The sequence below is a fragment of the Ceratotherium simum genome, chromosome 38 (genome assembly GCF_057802395.1).
Source record: "Ceratotherium simum simum isolate JZ-2026a chromosome 38, ASM5780239v1, whole genome shotgun sequence".
Lineage (NCBI taxonomy): Eukaryota > Metazoa > Chordata > Mammalia > Perissodactyla > Rhinocerotidae > Ceratotherium > Ceratotherium simum.
Window position 1 is genome coordinate 12,576,034 of NC_141937.1, and position 18,060 is coordinate 12,594,093.

The 18,060-nt window shown below is 37.4% G+C and overlaps 1 protein-coding gene across 1 annotated transcript in view; it reads left to right on the forward strand.

Annotated features, from left to right (window-relative positions):
• The window catches only part of TFB1M (transcription factor B1, mitochondrial), a 56,877-nt gene that overhangs the window by 13,810 nt on the left and 25,007 nt on the right, over window positions 1-18,060 (forward strand). Inside the window, exons 3-5 of the mRNA XM_004440703.3 lie at window positions 1,458-1,566; window positions 2,951-3,102; window positions 10,602-10,721. Coding sequence (XP_004440760.1) covers window positions 1,458-1,566; window positions 2,951-3,102; window positions 10,602-10,721 — 381 coding nt within the window. The remainder of the gene's footprint in view (window positions 1-1,457; window positions 1,567-2,950; window positions 3,103-10,601; window positions 10,722-18,060) is intronic.

Below are 18,060 nucleotides of genomic sequence, written 5' to 3' on the forward strand. Positions count from 1 at the left end.
GAAAAGATGTTCAAAATCACTAACTATCAGGGAAATGCAAATCAAAACTACAATGAGATATCACCTCACGCCCGTCAGAATGGCTATAATTAACAAGACAGAAAACAATATGTGTTGGAGAGGATGTGGAGAAAAGGGAACTCTCATACACTGCTGGTGGGAGTGCAAACTGGTGCAGCCACTATGGAAAACAGTATGGAGATTCCTCAGAAAATCAAGGATAGAACTACCATATGATCCAGCTATTCCACTGTTGGGTATTTATCCAAAGAACTTGAAAACACCAATTTGCAAAGGTACATGCACCCCTGTGTTCATTGCAGCGTTATTCACAATAGCCAAGACTTGGAAGCAACCTAAGTGCCCATCAAGGGATGAATGGATAAAGAAGATGTGGTATATATACACAATGGAATACTACTCAGCCATAAGAAACGATGAAATCCAGCCATTTGTGACAACATGGATGGACATTGAGGGTATAATGCAAAGTGAAATAAGTCAGAGGGAGAGGGTCAAATACCATATGATTTCCTTCATTAAGTAGTAGATAATAACAACAATAAACAAACACATAGGGACAGAGATTGGACTGGTGGTTACCAGAGGGGAAGGGGGGAGGGAGGAGGGTGAAAGGGATAATTCGGTACATGTGTGTGGTGATGGGTTGTAATTAGTATTTTGGTGGTGAACATGATGTAGTCCATGCAGAAATAGAAGTACAATGATGTACACCTTAAATTTTTACAATGTTATAAACCAATGTTACTGCAATAAACAAAAAATTAAAAAAAAAAAAAATTTGGATCCTAAGAGGGTGCTAAGAGTAACAGAAGATAAAATATGGAATTGACTAAAGGAAGAAAGTGGGGCACTGGAGAATAAGGACTCGTGTTGCGTGCTAGAAAATTGGTGATGACTGTTCTGTGGAATTAGCTCAAACTGTTGTCTGTTGTATTTTAGAGCCTATGCTTCCCCAGGCTATAGTATTAGGGAAAATGGTAGAGCAATTCAGACTATCAGAGTGTGTGAGTTACTTGTTGCCACCATCATCAGACCATTCTACAAGCAAAGATGGAAGAGTGGTTTTAATGATCTATTGTGGTGTAATAAAATACTTCAATACTAACTGATTCAAAACAGCAAAAAAAAAAAAAAAAAGAAAAGAAATACAAGTCATTCTGAGGGTCAAAATTGTGTTAATATATTATTTGTGAAATTAGAAGCTGTTGTTTTACTATTATCTGTTACTATGCCCGGTCATTCACATGTCTTAAAAGTGAAACACCACAATTGCCTATTGCAGTGGACGTGGTACACTACGGGTTCATTAATGATTGCTGTTCGTCTCTGGCTTTTCAGATTGACTTAATAATGCACAGATTTGAAGTAAAAAAAAATAGTTTCATTATTCTCCAAAGCGTGTGAGCTCATTTCATTGACCTTTTTGTAACTAGATGCTTTCTGATGCAGCACCTGGAAAACTGAGAATTGTCCATGGAGATGTGTTGACATTTAAGGTAGAAAGGGCTTTTCCAGAAAGTCTTAAAAGACAGTGGGAGGATGGTAAGTGACTTGGGGTTGGTTTTCTTATTTTCTTTTGTAATTATTTTTATTAAAAATATTTATATTATTTGTTACATATTATAAATGTTTGTTATATATTTGTCTTAAAAATTTTCTGAACAGAATTAGATATTGTGCATTGTAATTTTTTTCTGCTTTTCTACTTTCTTCTGAAGTATAAAATCTAATTACTTTTTCTTAACTCTAATTTGTCTTATATTTTTTAAATGTTTTGGGTTCTGTTCAAATAAACTTGTCATTTTTATGATACCATATAAGGATAGGCTGAACTCTGAAGTGTTACTTTTTCCGAATGGTGAAAAAAGAAGTGTTTTAGTAAACTAAGCCACATTCAAGCCTTTCTTCTAACTTTATTTCCATTGTCTTTCGCCTTCAATGACCAACCAAGGCACTCTTCATTCATGGACAGTGTTTATTGGTAACCTGCTATGTGCCAGCTCTTTGGAATACTTAGATAAATAGGGTATGTTTCTTGCCTGTAAAACCCCTCAGAACAAGTGGAGGAGTGATTCTGGTGCACCCCCATGTAGCTGCCACCGGGTCTCTGGCCTCTCCACAGCCGGGCTCCTTCTCAGTGGTTGGTGCTGCCCGTCTCCACCTTCCAACATGCCATTCTCTTAGCACGATGCTTTCAGGTTTCCGGCCCCCGCCCCAGCCACGCTTGAGTCACAGTGACATCCTAATTGCCTGTTTCAAACCTTAGAGTTTTCCGGCATTCATTTGACTGCTGACTGCTCTCTTCTGGAAGATTTCTCTACTCCTGTCTTCTCTGATACCAGGCCCTCCTGTTTTTCCTTCTACTTTGGTGTGAACTTTCTCTGAGTATTCTTTGCTGGTGGTTGTTTTTCCAGCCACCTCTTACATGTTGTTTCTGAGATTTTTCTTTTGAGGGTTTTTCTCTTTTCATGCTACAGATTACCAGATTACTCCACCCTGTGGTATCACTTACCGCCTATATACTGCAGACACTTACATCTTTATATCCAGCCTGTATCCCCTTCCTGGGCATCTGACCCTCTGACAGCGTCATCTGGGTGCTTCCATAGGCACTTTGACCTCATGTGCAAGGCAAATTATCTTTTCTCTCAAACCAACTCTTTTTAATATTTTTCCTAAGCCAAAACCTGAGGACTTTCACTGACTGAACAGTAATTAGGTAGAATTTTTTCCTTAATAATTCAAAGCTGATTGTAAGAGAACATTGCTTTTGAAGAGTAAATGGACTGAAAAATACTCAGCCATGTCTTTTCATATATTTTTGTTTGATGCTCTTAATATCCAATTTGATTTTACTCTTAACTAAAATTGTATTCAGAATATATTGGTGAAATCATTCCAAGTTGTTTTTTCTCCTGCCAACCAGATCCTCCAAATGTACATATTATCGGAAATCTGCCTTTTAGTGTATCAACTCCACTGATTATCAAGTGGCTTGAAAATGTTTCTCGTAGAGATGGACCTTTTGCTTATGGCAGAACCCAGATGACATTGACTTTTCAAAAGGAAGTGGCAGAGGTAAGTTTCAACTTTCTCTGGCTATTTTATCACATCATCAAATTCCAAAACAAAATAATACTGCATTTTTATCACAGACTGTGTTTTCTAAGTTAATACTCCATTGCACACGCAGAAAAACCCAACAACAGCTCAACCAAAAGTTAAACATGTAATGAGGATGACAGATGTAACTCCTGTAAGCTCTTCATGGAGAACATGGTTGACATGCGGTCAGCCAAGAAGGCAATGTAGTAAATACAAGATGCAATGGCCATAGAACAGTTAGAGAAAGACAAAACTGTGGGGTGTCTGTGATACATCAATACATAGGGATTGGCGTGTGATATATTAAAATTGATATATGGAAGAAAGGGAAGGGGGTTGGTGTCTCATTTTTCAATATATAGACTCTCACTTAATCCCCCTCCTCAGCTATGCCTGCATTCCCATGGCAGGAGTGTTCTAGGTTCACTCTAGAAAGGAAACCTACAGGGTAGCAAGGGCAATTTTTGAGCTGCAGAGGTTAAAAGGGGATCTGCAGACTGTAAGTGTTTTTAAAAAAATTTTATTATGACATGTAAATACAAAAGAGTGTATAGTGTATATGTATGGCTTAATAAAAAGAACACTTGAATCCCCACCACCCAAGTCAAGCTAATAATTAGATTACCCACATCTTTGACACCCTCTTGTATGCCTCATTCTGATTGCGTCTCCACTCCCTCATCCACTACCAAGGTAATCAATACCATAAATTTGGGACTTATTATTCCCTGCATAGTTTATCACATAGATTCTTTTCTGTAAAATGAATATACATTAGTTTTGTCCATTTTTGAGCTTCGTACGAATGAATTCATATGGTATATATTCTTTTTATCCTGATTCGCTCATGGTGCTCATGGCTGTAGTTTATTTGTATAGCTATATGCTACTCACTCTTTGACTGTATCATAATTTATCCATTCTCCTGTTTTGGGACCCTGAATTGGGTTCAGTGTTTTGTTACTACAAGCAAAACTGTCATGAACATTCTTATATTTATGTCAGCTGGAGCACGTAGGCAAGATTTCTGTAGGGTTTATACCCGGAAGTGGCAATGCTGGATCATAAGGTCTGCAAATCTTCACCCTTGCTAGATAATGCTAAATGGGTCTCTAGTCATTATGCCTATTTATATTCCCACCAACGGCGTTTGTGAGTTCGTTTTGCTCCATATCCTTGCCAGTAGTTGCTATTACCAAACTTATACATTTTTGTTAATCTGGAGAGAATGCTGTGTCATTGTGGTTTTATTTTGTCTTTTGCCGATTTTTAATGAAATTGAACACCATTTTGCATGTTTATTGCCTTTTGGATAACCTCTTTTCTGTGAAGTGCTTGTCTTTTACCCATTTTTCTGTTGGGTTGCTTGTCTTTTTCTCATTGATTTGGAGGAGTTCTTACATATTCTTCATACCACTTCTTTATTAATTAAATGTGTTGCCAATTTCTTCTTCCATTCTGTGGCATGTTATTATTGTCTTTTTACAATTTTAAATTTATGGTTAGTGCTTCTTGTGTCTTTTTGAAGAAATCCTTTTATATCCTTAGATCATGAACATCATCTTCTGTGTTATCTTGTAGAAGTTTTATTGTTTTACCTTTCACATTTATATGTATAATCCACTTGGGATTGATTTTTGTGGATGGTTGAAGTAGAAGCCGATTTTGCTATTTTTAACATATGATCCCAGTTAACCCTGCACCATCTATTGAAAAATCTGCCCTTCATTGACCTCTGTCTACACCTCTGACATAATGACAAAGCCTGTATAAGCATTGGTCTGATTAGAGACACCAACAAGAAAGATGGTGTGAAATCTGGGAAACAGAAGGCCCAATACAGCAGATAGAGGAGAGACTCCTCAGGAAGAATATTTGGTTCACATCAGAGCAGATCAAGAATTTGATAAAATACCTATCATGCTGCAGCCTGAGAATGGCCTCCAAGGCTATAAGCTGGGCAGTCATAAGGCGTACCTTCTTTCCCTTCTGTCGCTGATCACAGTCTCACACTGCCTGTTGTCCAGTTTATGAAAACTCTTTTCATGTATTTTATTTAGCTTCATAGTTGTTTCTGTAAAAAACCTTTTTTGTTTTGTTTTGTTTTTTGTTTTTTTGTGAGGAAGATCAGCCCTGAGCTAACATCCGATGCCAATCCTCCTCTTTTTTTTGCTGAGGAAGATTGGCCCTCGGCTAACATCCGTGCCCATCTTCCTCCACTTTATATGGGACGCCGCCACAGCATGGCTTGACAAGTGGTGCGTTGGTGCGCGCCCGGGATCCGAACCTGCGAACCCAGGGGCCACCAAAGCGGAGCGTGCGAACTTAACCGCTGCGCCACCAGGCCGGCCCTGTAAAAAAGTTTTTAGTATCAGAATTCCTTTGAGAGTGGACTATATAACTACATTAGTTCAATTCTTTAGATGCCTTGTTTTCAAATAATAAATGAGTGTGTTGTAAGAATTTTATTTCTTAGACCCATCCCTCTCTCTTGACCTGTGCTCTCCTTTAGAGCTGTGGTTCTCATGGAGCGATTTGCCCCACCCACCCCTTGGGGACATTTTTGGTTGTCACAAGTGCGAGGTGCTTCTGGTGTTTAGTGGATAGAGGTTAGGGATGCTGGTAAACATCCTTCTGTGCACAGGACAGCCCCCAATAACAAAGAATTACTCAGCATTAACCAGCTGAAAATGTCAGTAATGCTGAGGCTGAGAAACTTTGCTTTAGAATGTTTGGCCATAAAATCCATCACAAAAATGTAGGACCTTTGTGTGTTCCTTAGGGACTCCAAGATGACATCCCCACTTTCCTAAACTCCTTATCATTTCCTGCTCATAAATCTGTTCATTCTCTTCTATTGGTTTGAATTGAGACCATGCTAATAGTTTTCTTTGTTGGTTTTCTCAACCTTTAGATTTGTCCTTGGGTTTTTTTCCTAGCTGACATGATTATTATGGTATTTCTGTTCTTGAATAACACAATAGACATGCAAAAAACTATGTACTCTAATTTTTTTTGGGAAAGAGCAAAGGAACAGAGGCTTGAGAGGTGGAGTAATATTTTCAGTGACTCAGAATGTCAGTGTGGTTAATAATAGTGTTTCTTCATCTTCACCATATGCGATTATTTTTCTTTAACAAAAACAGTTGATTTTAATATGAATATTGTGCCGAGTTTATATTGAGTCTGTAATTTGTGGAAGGCTTTAGAGTATGGGTAACAATGGTCCTCTGACTGATTTTCACACTTTGCAAGTGAAGTTTCCATGGGAGAATATATAGCATCATTTTCTTATATACCCTCTCTTTGCTCTTGACACTGTCCTATTTGTAATTTTGTGTTTTAGCCATGGAAAGCACTTTTAAATAAACATTTTCTTTGCTTGGCTTTGTGAGTTACAAAACAGAAATAAATGAGCACAGTGCCCTTATTCTTTTCTCTCTAGGACTCCAGGGTCTGAGTGTAAGAATTCAGCTCACACACATTAAGGGCTGTATAGACAGTATAAAGTTACAGCTCATAAAATAGAATCAGACTGTGTAGCAATAACGAGACCTTAGCAAATCTCATCTAACCTCATTTTATAGATGATGAAACTGAGGCTCAGAGTAGTTTAATGTCTTCCAAAAGGTCATGGAGCTATTTACAGAGAAAGCTGAACTTGAACACAGGTCATATGTTTTCTGCTGAAGTCATGATGTTCAAGTTCTTCCTGTGACTGGACCTCTGGACTTTTCTTTCTGGGTCCAGCATCTGCCTCCTTATCTCCTCCCATCTCCAGGGGACCCTGGCTGTTTAATGGTCACATCCCTAGCAGGGAGGGAGTCACCTCTTCATTAATTGTGTAGTTCTCATTGTCCTTGATGTTTGGCTGTGTAGCTTCTCAAGTATAAGCCTATTTTTTCTACTTAAAATTATTTTAAATGAATAAGAAAAAAAAATAACACTGCCCTTGTGAATTCTTTGACCCCTTGTTTTTCTTACACTCAGTCAGAATGCTTTTAAAAGCTCCAGGGTTAGAGGTTTCCTTTTACTGAAAAATTAACTGATTTGGTTTCCTGGCCTTTTGCTGTTAAAATCATCTATCTGGTAATGGAGTTTGAATTTTCATAGCTTTACCTATGATAATATGTATCACAGAAGTACCAATTCATGTTTGAATGGTTGATCGACCATTTAACTCCTATGCTAGCTTTTTTTTTTTTTTTTTTAAAGATTTTATTTATTTTTAATTTTTCCCCCCAAAGCCCCAGTGGATAGTTGTGTGTCGTAGCTGCACATCCTTCTAGTTGCTGTATGTGGGACTCGGCCTCAGGATGAACGGAGAAGTGGTGCCTCGATGCGCACCCGGGATCCGAACCCGGGCCGCCAGCATCGCAGCGCGCGCACTTAACCACCAAGCCACAGGGCCGGCCCCTATGCTAGCTTTTAATGAAATTTTTCACAGAGCTTTCTGGTTTGTGGCTGGAATTTTTCTTTAATAAGTTAGGGCAGGTGTGTGTGCTGCTTTCTTCTAAATTAAAACATAGGATTCACGTGTTTTCATCTCCACACCCTGGGTGTATTTGCTACAAAGATTGGGTGGGTTAAGTTAAGGGGTCAGGACACCCCCTCCCCTGGCAGGGCTGGATGCATAGTGCTGTAAGTGAAATATTCTTAAACGTGTCTTTATATCAAATTACCTTACCCACCATGCCTCACTACTTTGCTTTTTGGTTAAAGTGATTTTTAAATTCTCTTGTGAATTCATCAGTGGAAACATACCTTTCAGATGTCAAGTAAAAAATTGGAAGAAAATCCAGGGTGAAATAGCAAGTTTTAAAATCTTGACATTTCTTTTGGTTTATTTTCTAATTTTGTGATTATGTTCATGCTAGATTTTAGTTTTACACAGCTGCTTTGAATTGTGCCAGGTTGCACAATGCATTTTGAATTTTTGCATTTTATGCCAGTGGTAAAATTAAGCTCCTTTTTTTATTTAGGAAGAACCAGAAATATTTTTGACCATTTGACCCATAAGCTTATTCTTTAACCTAAATCTATACTTCCACTGTTTGCCTTTACGTTTTTGATATTTGCTTGAGAATATATATATTTCTTGGTTTCACATTTTAGTAGGGAAGAGTTTATTTTGTCATATATACTGTAGCAGTTCATTACTTATCTTAAACTTAACTTCCCAATAATTTCAACTCTCCAAATACAGACAAGAGCCAGGTAATTTAAAATAAAAAGGGATAAGGTGAGGGGTGGCTTCTGAGTAACAAAATAGATGCTACAAAATCTGCAGTGAACTTTGCCCCTAGGAAATTTTCCCAGCAGCTCAGATTAAAACCTGTTTTTTAATCTTACTTAAGGCAAATCTCTTATAAGCCAAGTTCTGTGGTTTTCATGCCCACAGCAGGTTAGAAGCAGCAACGTAAAAGGGACAGTTGGAGGTTGGCACATGACAGTGAAGCAGGAAAGAGAAAACCCAGCGCAGTAAACACAAATCGAAAAGCGCTGCGTCTGTGTTTAACGGAGAGGTACGCCCCGGTGTACCAGCTCCAGGACTATCCCAGTCATCGTTGGTGTTTGTAACGTTGACCCTGTATCTTTCAGAAGAGGTTTAGAATGTCCAGTGAGCTCTCAGAACACAGAGAAGCAGGATGCATTTTAGAAAGATAAGTATGCCTAATTGTTTTAACCCACCACTTAGCTTGGTCCAATCTTAACATAGTGCCATGTTTTTCATAGCTTTTTTTAAGAAATAAAATATTGTATATATGTTTGGAGCCCTCTTCTATCCCCTTTCTTTTCTTCCTGTGAGTTGTACTGTTTTAAAATTGATATTCATCATTCCTGTGCACGTGTTTTCTTTCACTACAGTTATAGATATTTACACACACACACGGGTAAACAATAAGAAGTAATCTTTTGAAGTTTTTATACAAAGGGAGTCATGTTGTACGTATTTTATGCCACTTTATTATTTTTGGGATCTATGTTGGTAACCCTTGTTATTCATTTTAACTATTATTTAGTATTCCGTTGTCAAAATTGCCACTTATTCATTCACCTCTTGATAGACCTTTATGTCTTCTACTTTTTTTGATACTACACACAGTGTTGCAGTGAACATTCTGATGCACATCTCCTTGTGCAGTATGTAAACTGTTCTCTAGGATATAGTCCTAGAGGGAGACAGGAAGGACCAGAAGGGTTGACTCAGCTTCAGCTGTACTGTGTATATTACCAAATTGTGGTCCAAAGTGCTTGCACCGATTTCCCTCCCACTAGCAGTGTGTGAGAGGTCCTGTTGCCCACGTACTCACCATTACTAGGTTCTGTTATTTGAATTTTGTTCATTTTATGGATATGAACTTGTATCTCATTATGGCTTTAATTTGCATGTCCCTAATTTGTAATGTGGTTGAGCATAGTTTATGATTATGGTTCATTTGTGTTGCTCTTAGATTTCTTACCATATTGTCTGTTAGTTATTTATCTTTTGGTTATTGATCTGTAGGAGTTTCCTCTATATTCTGAACACCAATCCTTTGTCGGGTACATGAGGTTCAACTACCTTCTCTCAGTCTGTGACTTATTTTTATAGTATTTTTATTATACAGAAGTTTTTAGTTTTAATAGAACAAAATATATCAGTCTTTTCTTTTGTGGCTTCTGCTTTTGCATCTCTAAGAAATTTTTCCCTATCATAGAGTCATAAATATTTACTTATAAAAATTTTAAAGTTTTACTTTTCACTTACTGTTAATTCACTTGGAATTTATTGTTGGTTATGGTACAAGATAGGGACCTACTTTTTCTTCCTGTAGATACCTCCTTATACCGGTATCACTTATTATGATCCATCCTTCTCCCATTAGCAGTTGCATTTATGAGTTAATTTGAATATACCTAACTTTAAAATAAAAGTGTTTGCATGCTTAAAAGAGTAAATTCGTAGTTTTTTGCAAAAATCAGTTGTCAAAAACAGTCAATTCTCCCAGAGTTCTGAATATTCAAGGTTTTATTACATTAAAAAAAGAAAAGCACACCATTGAAAATGTTCATTCATATATTGGGGTAATTCATAAAATTAAATATTTAAGCATCTTTAGTTTGTCATTATGCTTGCTAATTTCTTCATTCTTCAAATGTTTATCGATTACTTGTTTCACATAGGACCTTCTTCTACAGAGTATGACAGTGGTTTGAAAATCCCCAACAGTCAGTGGTAGGGACGTTTTCTTATTTGATTTTTTGAGTACGTTATATATGATATAACTCACACTTCTTATTAGGTGTACCTCAATTAATATTGCAGGAAAACGTTCCCTATGCTGACTCCGTATCATGTCATATAGCCTATGCTTTTAAAATTTGCCTCAAAAAATCCACCTAGTGTTCATAGATAATAGAATGGAGCCAACATTGGCTGATCAGACTGGATTAATTATTTGCTAAAATTTCTTTTTGTCCTTCCGTAGAGACTTACAGCCACTACAGGAAGCAAACAGCGTAGTCGCCTTTCCATCATGGCCCAGTACCTCTGCAACGTGCAGCACATCCTCACAATTCCGGGTCGGGCTTTTGTCCCCAAACCAGAGGTGAGTTTCTATTTGTTTTAGTATACCAGAATTAGGATTTTAATTGTAATCTTTGCTTCTCCGTGAATGTGTCATAGGAAATTATCTCTCAGATCTGATCTTTATCTTTATGCAAACTGTACTGTAACTTTTTCTTTACGTTTCCTGTATGAGAACCATAAGTTACATGGTTACCCAGTCCTCAAAAAAAAAATAGGTATTTATTTGTGATTTCTGATAGAGACTTCTAACTAAAGTTACATCGAACATTATTTATTTATTTATTTATTTATTTATTTATTTTTATTGAAATATACTTGACATATAACATTGTGTAAATTTAAGGTGTACAACATGTTCATTTGGTAGATTTATATATTGTAATATGATTGCCATTGTAGTGATAATTAGCATCTGTATCATATTATATAATTATTCTTTCTTTTTAGTAGTTGGAGTAATTAAGGTCTAGTCTCTTAGCAAGTTTTATTATAATACAATATTGTTTATATTCATTGTACTGTGCATTATATCTCTAGAGCATATTTACTGCTCATTGTAGGTTCGTACCCTTAAACAACATCTGCCCTGTCCTCTCAACCCCCGTCCCTGGTAACCACCATTTTATTGTTTTTACAAATTTGGCTTTTTAAAATTCCGCATATAAGTAATCCATTGTATATACGTGCCACATTTTCTTTATCCATTCGTCTATCCACGGACACTTATGTTGTTTTCATATCTTGGCTGTTGTAGATAATGCTGCAGTGACCATGGGGGTGCAGATATCTTTTTGGGTTAGGGTTTTCATTTTCTTTGGATAAATACCCAGAAGTGGAATTGCTGGATCATATGGTAGATTTATTTTTAATTTTTTGAGGCACCTCCATATCATTTTCCATAGTGACTGCACCAAGTTACATTCACATCAACAGTGCACAAGGGTTTCCTTTTCTCCACATCCACACCAACACTTGTTACCTCTTGTCTTCTTATTGATGGCCATTCTAACAGATGTGAAGTGATATCTCATTGTGGTTTTGATTTGCATTTCTTTGATGATTATTGATGTCAAGCATCTGTTCATGTACCTGTTGCCCCTTTAGATGTCTTCTTTGGAAAAATGTCTATTTAGTTCTTCTGTCCATTTTTTAATTGGATTGTTTGGTTTTTTTGTTATTCAGTTTTATGAGGTTTTTTTTATATTTTGGACATTAACCCCTTATCCCATCTCTGATTTGCAAAAATTTTCTCTCATTCTGTAGGTTGCCTTTTCATTTTGTTGTTTCTTTTGCTGTACAAAAGCTTTTAAATTTGAAGTAGTCCCTTTTGTTCTTTGTGCTTTTGTTTTCATATCCAAAAAATCATTGCCGAGACCAATGTTAAGGAAATTCTTCCCTATGTTTTTTTCTGGGAGTTTTATAGTATCAAATCCTTTGTTTAGTCTTTGATCCATTTCAAGTTAATTTTTCTGGGTGGTGTAAGATAGGGGTCCAATTTCATTGCTCTGCATGTGTTCATCCAATTTTCCCAACACCATTTGTTGAAGAATCTGTCATTTCCCCATTGGGTGCTCTTGGCTCCCTTGTCAAATGTTAGTTGATCATATAAGCAAAGGTTTATTTCTGGGCTATCAATTCTGTTCCATTGGTCTATGTGTCTGTTTTTGTGCCAGTACTATACTGTTTTTATTACTGTAGCTATGTAGTATAGTTTGAAATCAGGAAGTATGATTCCTCCAGGTTCGTTCTTTTTCCTCAGGATAACTTGGCCTATTGGGGGACTTTTGTGATCCTATCCAAATTTTTGGGATTGTTTTTTCTATTTCTCTGAAGAATGCCATTGGTATTTTGATGGGGATTGCATTGAATCTATAGATGACTTTGGGTAGTATAGACATTTTAACAATGTTAATTCTTCCAACCCATGAACATAGGACGTCTTTCCACTTGTTTGTCTCTTCTTCAGTTTCTTTCAGCAAAGTCTTGTAGTTTTCATAGTACAGATCTTCCACTTCCTTGGTTAAATTTATTCTTAAGTATTGTTTTTGATGCTATTGTGAATGGGATAGTTTTCTGTATTGGTTTTTTAGGTGTTTCATCCTTAGTGTATAGAAATGCAACTGATTTCTGTATGTTGATTTCATATCCTGCAACTTTACTGAAATTGTTGATTATAGTCCAACAGTTTTTTGGTTGAGTCTTTGGGATTTCTATATACAGAATCATATCATCTGCAAATAGTGGCAATTTTGCTTCTTCCTTCTCGATTTGGATGCCTTTTCTTTTTCTTGCCTAATTGGTTTAACTAGAACCTCCAGCTCTATGGTAAATAAGAGTGGTGAGAGTGGGCACCTTTTCTTGTTCTTGATCTTAGAAGAAAAGCTTTCAGTTTTTCTCCATTGAGTATAATGTTAGGTGTGGGTTTGTTGTATATGGTCTTTACTATGTGGAGCTATGTTCCTGGTATACCCAGTCTGCTGAGTGTTTTTGTCATGAAAGGATGTTTTATTTTGTCAAATACTTTTTCTGCGTCTATTGAGATGATCATGGGATTTTTATCTTTCGTTTTATTAATGTGATGTATTATATTTATTGATTTGTGTATGTTGAACCATCATTGTATCCCAGGGAAAAATCCCAGTTGCTCACGGTGTATAATCCGTTTTTTGTGTTCTTGAATTCAGTTTGCTAATATTTTGTGGAGAATTTTTGCATCAGAATATTGGTCTGTCATTTTCTTTTCATGTGGTATCCTTATCAGGCGTCATAGAATGAATTTGGAACTATTCCCTCCTCCTCAATTTTTTGGAAGAGTTTGAGAAGGATTGGTGTTAATTTTCTTTTTAACGTTTGGTAGAATTTATAAGTGAAGTCATCTGGTCCTGAGGTTTTCTCTGTTGGGAGGTTTTTGATTGCTGGTTCAATCTCTTTGCTGGTTATTGGTCTGTTCAGATTTTCTGTTTCTTCCTAATTCAGTCTTGGTAGGTTGTGTGTTTCTAGCAATTTGGCAGTTTCTTCTAGGTTATCTAATTTGTTGGCACATAATTGTTCATAATAATCTCTTATGATTCTGTATATTTCTGTAGTATCAGTTGTAATGTCTCCTTTTTCATTTCTAATTTTATTTGCGTCTCCTCTTTTTTTCTTAGTCTGACTAAAAGTTTGTCAATTTTATTTATCTTTTTGAAGAACCAGCTTTTAGTTTTGTTGATCCTTTCTATTGTTTTTCTGGTCTCTATTTCATTTATTTCTGCTATGATCTTTATTATTTCCTTCCTTCTGCTAACTTTGTTCTTCTTTTTCTAGTTCCCTGAGGTGTAAACAAAGTTAGGTTGTTTATTCAATATCTTTTTTTAAAATGTAGGTGTTTATTGCTATAAGTGTCCCTCTTAGAACTGCTCTTGCTGTATTCCATAGGTTTTGATGTGTTGTATTTCCATTTGTTTTGAGATAATTTTTTATTTCCCTGTTGATTTCTTCTTTGACCCATTGGTTTGTTCAATAGTGTGTTGTTTAGTTTCCACGTATTTTTAGGTTTTCTAGTTTTCTTCTTGTTGATTTCTAGTTTCATACCATTGTGGTCAGAAAAGATAGTTGGCATGATTTCAATCTTAAATTTGCTGAGATTTGTTTTGTGCCCTGTTATATGATCTATCCTGGAAAATGTTCCATGTGCACTCAGGAAAAATGTGTATTCTCTTGCTGTTGGATGGAATGTTCTATATATGTCTGTTAAGTCCATCTGTTCTAGAGTGTGGTTTATTTCCAGTGTTTTCTTGTTGATTTTCTGTCTAGATGATCTATCCATTGCTGACAGTGGGGTATTAAAGTTCTCTGCTATTACTGTATTATTGTCTTTTTCTCCTTTTAGATCTGTTAGTATTTGCTTAATACATTTCAGTTCTCCAAAGTTGGGTGCATATATAATTTACAATTGTTATATTTATATATAAATATATAGGGGCTGGCCTGGTGGCACAAGTGGTTAAGTGCGCGCACTCCGCTGCGGCGGCCCGGGGTTCGCCAGTTCGGATCCTGGGCGCACACCGACGCACCACTTGTCAGGCCAAGCTGTGGTGGCGTCCCATATAAAGTGAAGGAAGATGGGCATGGATGTTAGCCCAGGGCCGGTCTTCCTCAGCAAAAAGAGGAGGATTGGCAGATGTTAGCTCAGGGACGATCTTCCTCACAAAAAATAAAAAAATAATAAAAATAAATAAATATATATAAATAACCATTTACAATTGTTATATCTTCTTGATGTATTGACTCTTTTATCATTATATAATCAGCTGCTTGGTCTCTTATCGTTTTTGGCTTGAAGTCTTCTTTGTCTGACGTGAGTATGGTTCTACCTGCTTTCTTTGGTTTCCAGTCGCGTGGAATATCCTCTTCTATCCCTTCACTTTGAGCCTGTGTGTGTCTTTAGAGCTGAAATGAGTTTCCTGTAGGAGCATATAGTTGGGTCTTGTTTTTTACCTATCCAGCCACTCTGTGCCTTTTGATTGCTGAATTCAGTCCATTTATATTTAAAGTGATTATTGATATGTGATGATTTACTGTTGCCATCTTATCATTGGCCTTCTGGTTGTTTTGTGTCTCCATTGTTTCTTTTTTTCTGTTTCTATCTTTTTTTTTTTTTTTTAATGCACATGGCACTTTTCCTTTTTTTTTTTTTTTTTTTTTTTGGTGAGAGAGATCAGCCCTGAGCTAACATCTGTGCTAATCCTCCTCTTTTTGCCGAGGAAGACCGGCTCTGAGCTAACATCTGTTGTCAATCCTCCTCCTTTTTTTTTTTTTTCTTCCCCAAAGTCCCAGTAGATAGTTGTATGTCACAGTTGCACATCCTTCTAGTTGCTGTATGTGGGACGCGGCCTCAGCATGGCCAGAGAAGCAGTGCGTTGCTGCGCGCCCTGGATCCAAACCCGGGCCGCCAGTAGCAGAGTGCACGCACTTAACCGCTAAGCCACCGGGCCAGCCCTCTGTCTATCTTTCTTAAGTGGTGTTTTTCCGTGGTGGTTTGCTCAGTCTCCCCTTTTTTATCTTTTGTGACTCTACTCTAGATTTTTGCTTTCTGATTAACATGTGGTTTACATAAAACATCTCATAGATAAAATAGGCCTTTTTTTGCTGATAGCACCTTATCTTCATTTGCCTGTAGAGGTTCCACCCTTTTACTCCTCTTTTATAAAATTTGTGATGTCACGATTTACCTCTTTTTATACTATGAATTTGTTGAGAAATTATAGTAGCTATAGCTGTTTTTAATGCTCTTTTCCTTATGTCTTTATACTATAACTGAGTGGTTAACATCATTCTAATATAGAGTTACCATTTTCTAAGTGTGACTGTTTATTTTTCACCTTTGCCAGAGTATTGTGTACTTTCATTTGCTTTTGTTTCACTAATTAGCATCTTTATTTCAGCTTGAAGAGCTACTATGAGCATTTTTTGCAAGGCAGGTCTAGTGGTGGTGACCTCCTCAGTTTTTGTTTGTCTGGGAAAGCCTTTATTTCGCTTTCACGTCTGAATGATAACTTTGCCAGGTAAAGTATTCTTGGCTGGCAGTTTTTATGTTTCAATACTTTGAATATATCATTCCACTTTCTTCTGGCCTATAGAGTTTCTGCTGAGAAATCCACTGATAGACCCATGGGGGTTCCTTTGTAGGTCACTTTCTTTTTGTCCCCTGGCTGCCTGTAGGATTCTTTCTTTATCATTGATTTTTAACAGTTGCATTATAATGTGTCTTGGAGAAGGTTTTTTTGCATTGAGATAAGAGGGTGTTCTATCTTGGACTTGTGTGTCTCATTCCTTCCCCAGGTTTGGAAAGTTCTCAGCTATTATTTCTCTATATATACTCTCTGCTCCCTTCTTCCTTAATAATTATTCTTATATTTGTTTTTCTCATCATACCTGAGAGCTCTCATAGAGTTTCTTCACTTTTTAAAAATCTTAGTTGTCTCTCCTTGTCTGAGTCATTTCTAAATTTCTGTCCTCCAAGTCACTAATTCTGTCTTTCATGTAATCTGCCCTATTTCCTAAGCGCTCTAATGCATTCTTAATCTCATGCATTGAATTCTTCAGCTCTAGAATTTCTGTGTGGTTCTTTTTTAAAATTTCAGTCTCTTTGTTAAAGAACTCCTTCTGTTCATTAATTTTATTCCTGAGTTCATTAAGTTGCCTTTCTGAGTATACTTGTACCTCATTGAATCTCTTTAAAACAGCCATTTTGAATTCTTCATCAGTTAGTTTGCAATATTCTGTGCCTTTGAGTTTGGTTGCTGGAGAATTATGTTTTCTTTTTGTGCTGCCATATTACCATGATTTTTCATAGTATGTGACGAAATGTGCCTCTGCCATCATTTGAAGTAGCATATATCTTTCTTAGTTGTTTACTGTGACTTTTAAAGTCCAACAGACTGGCAATTAGAAACCTTTCTTTTGCTTTCCAGAAGGTGGCACTTATAGCTCAAGTTTTTGGTTTCTCTTTACCTGAGTTGTCTCTGAGGCTGCACTGGGGAGTGGGTGTAAAAAAGCGAGTGTAGTAAACGCTGGTGGCAGAGTTGGGAGAGGTGTGGGCTTAGCTCCTGGGGCTTTGTGTGGTGCCCGTGGCCCGATAGGGTGATCCATGAGTGGCTACTCCTAGAGGTCCGTGGGTGGACCTCCTGCTGAAATCCTGAGTCAGAAAGCAGGGAACATGTTTTTTCAATGTACTTTGTTATTCCTGTCTGCCTCTTTGCTTTTCCTCGCCAACCCCCAGTCACGAGGTCCCTCCTCAGAAATCTGGGTGCTGCTGGAGAGAAACAGGTCCTTCCAGGTGCACCTCACACAGCCAGGTGATCAGTCAGTCACCGCTTTTGATTTCCACCTCCTCTGTGAGGGAGGTCACCACTGTCACTGGTGAAAGCCCAGTTCATTGCAGTGTTGCCCTGGGGAGGGAGACCGACACCTTGAGTCCCTTTTCTGCCTCCAGACTTGTTACCGTCTTGCTCCAATGGCATGCCTGGTTCTCCCTCAGTCTGGCTGGACCTCCACAAATTCTCTATCACCCTTGCGCATCCACCCTACTTAGCAATCTCCAGTTTCTCTTTTTTTTTTCGGTCGAGGCAGGTGAGGGTGGGGCAGGCTCATTACCTCCTTTGGATCCACAGCCCCATCCGAGGTCCTATGTACCTTTCTGAAGCACCGGTGGGTAGAAATCTCCTGGTTGTTCTGGTGTATGTGCAGAGGCACTTTTGTTCTGTTATGAATGACAAATTAGTTGTAAATAAAGGGGAGAGAAAAAAGGAAGGACTCACACTGCCATGATGCTAACGTCACTTCCAAAATCCAAATATTATTTATCATGATTTTTT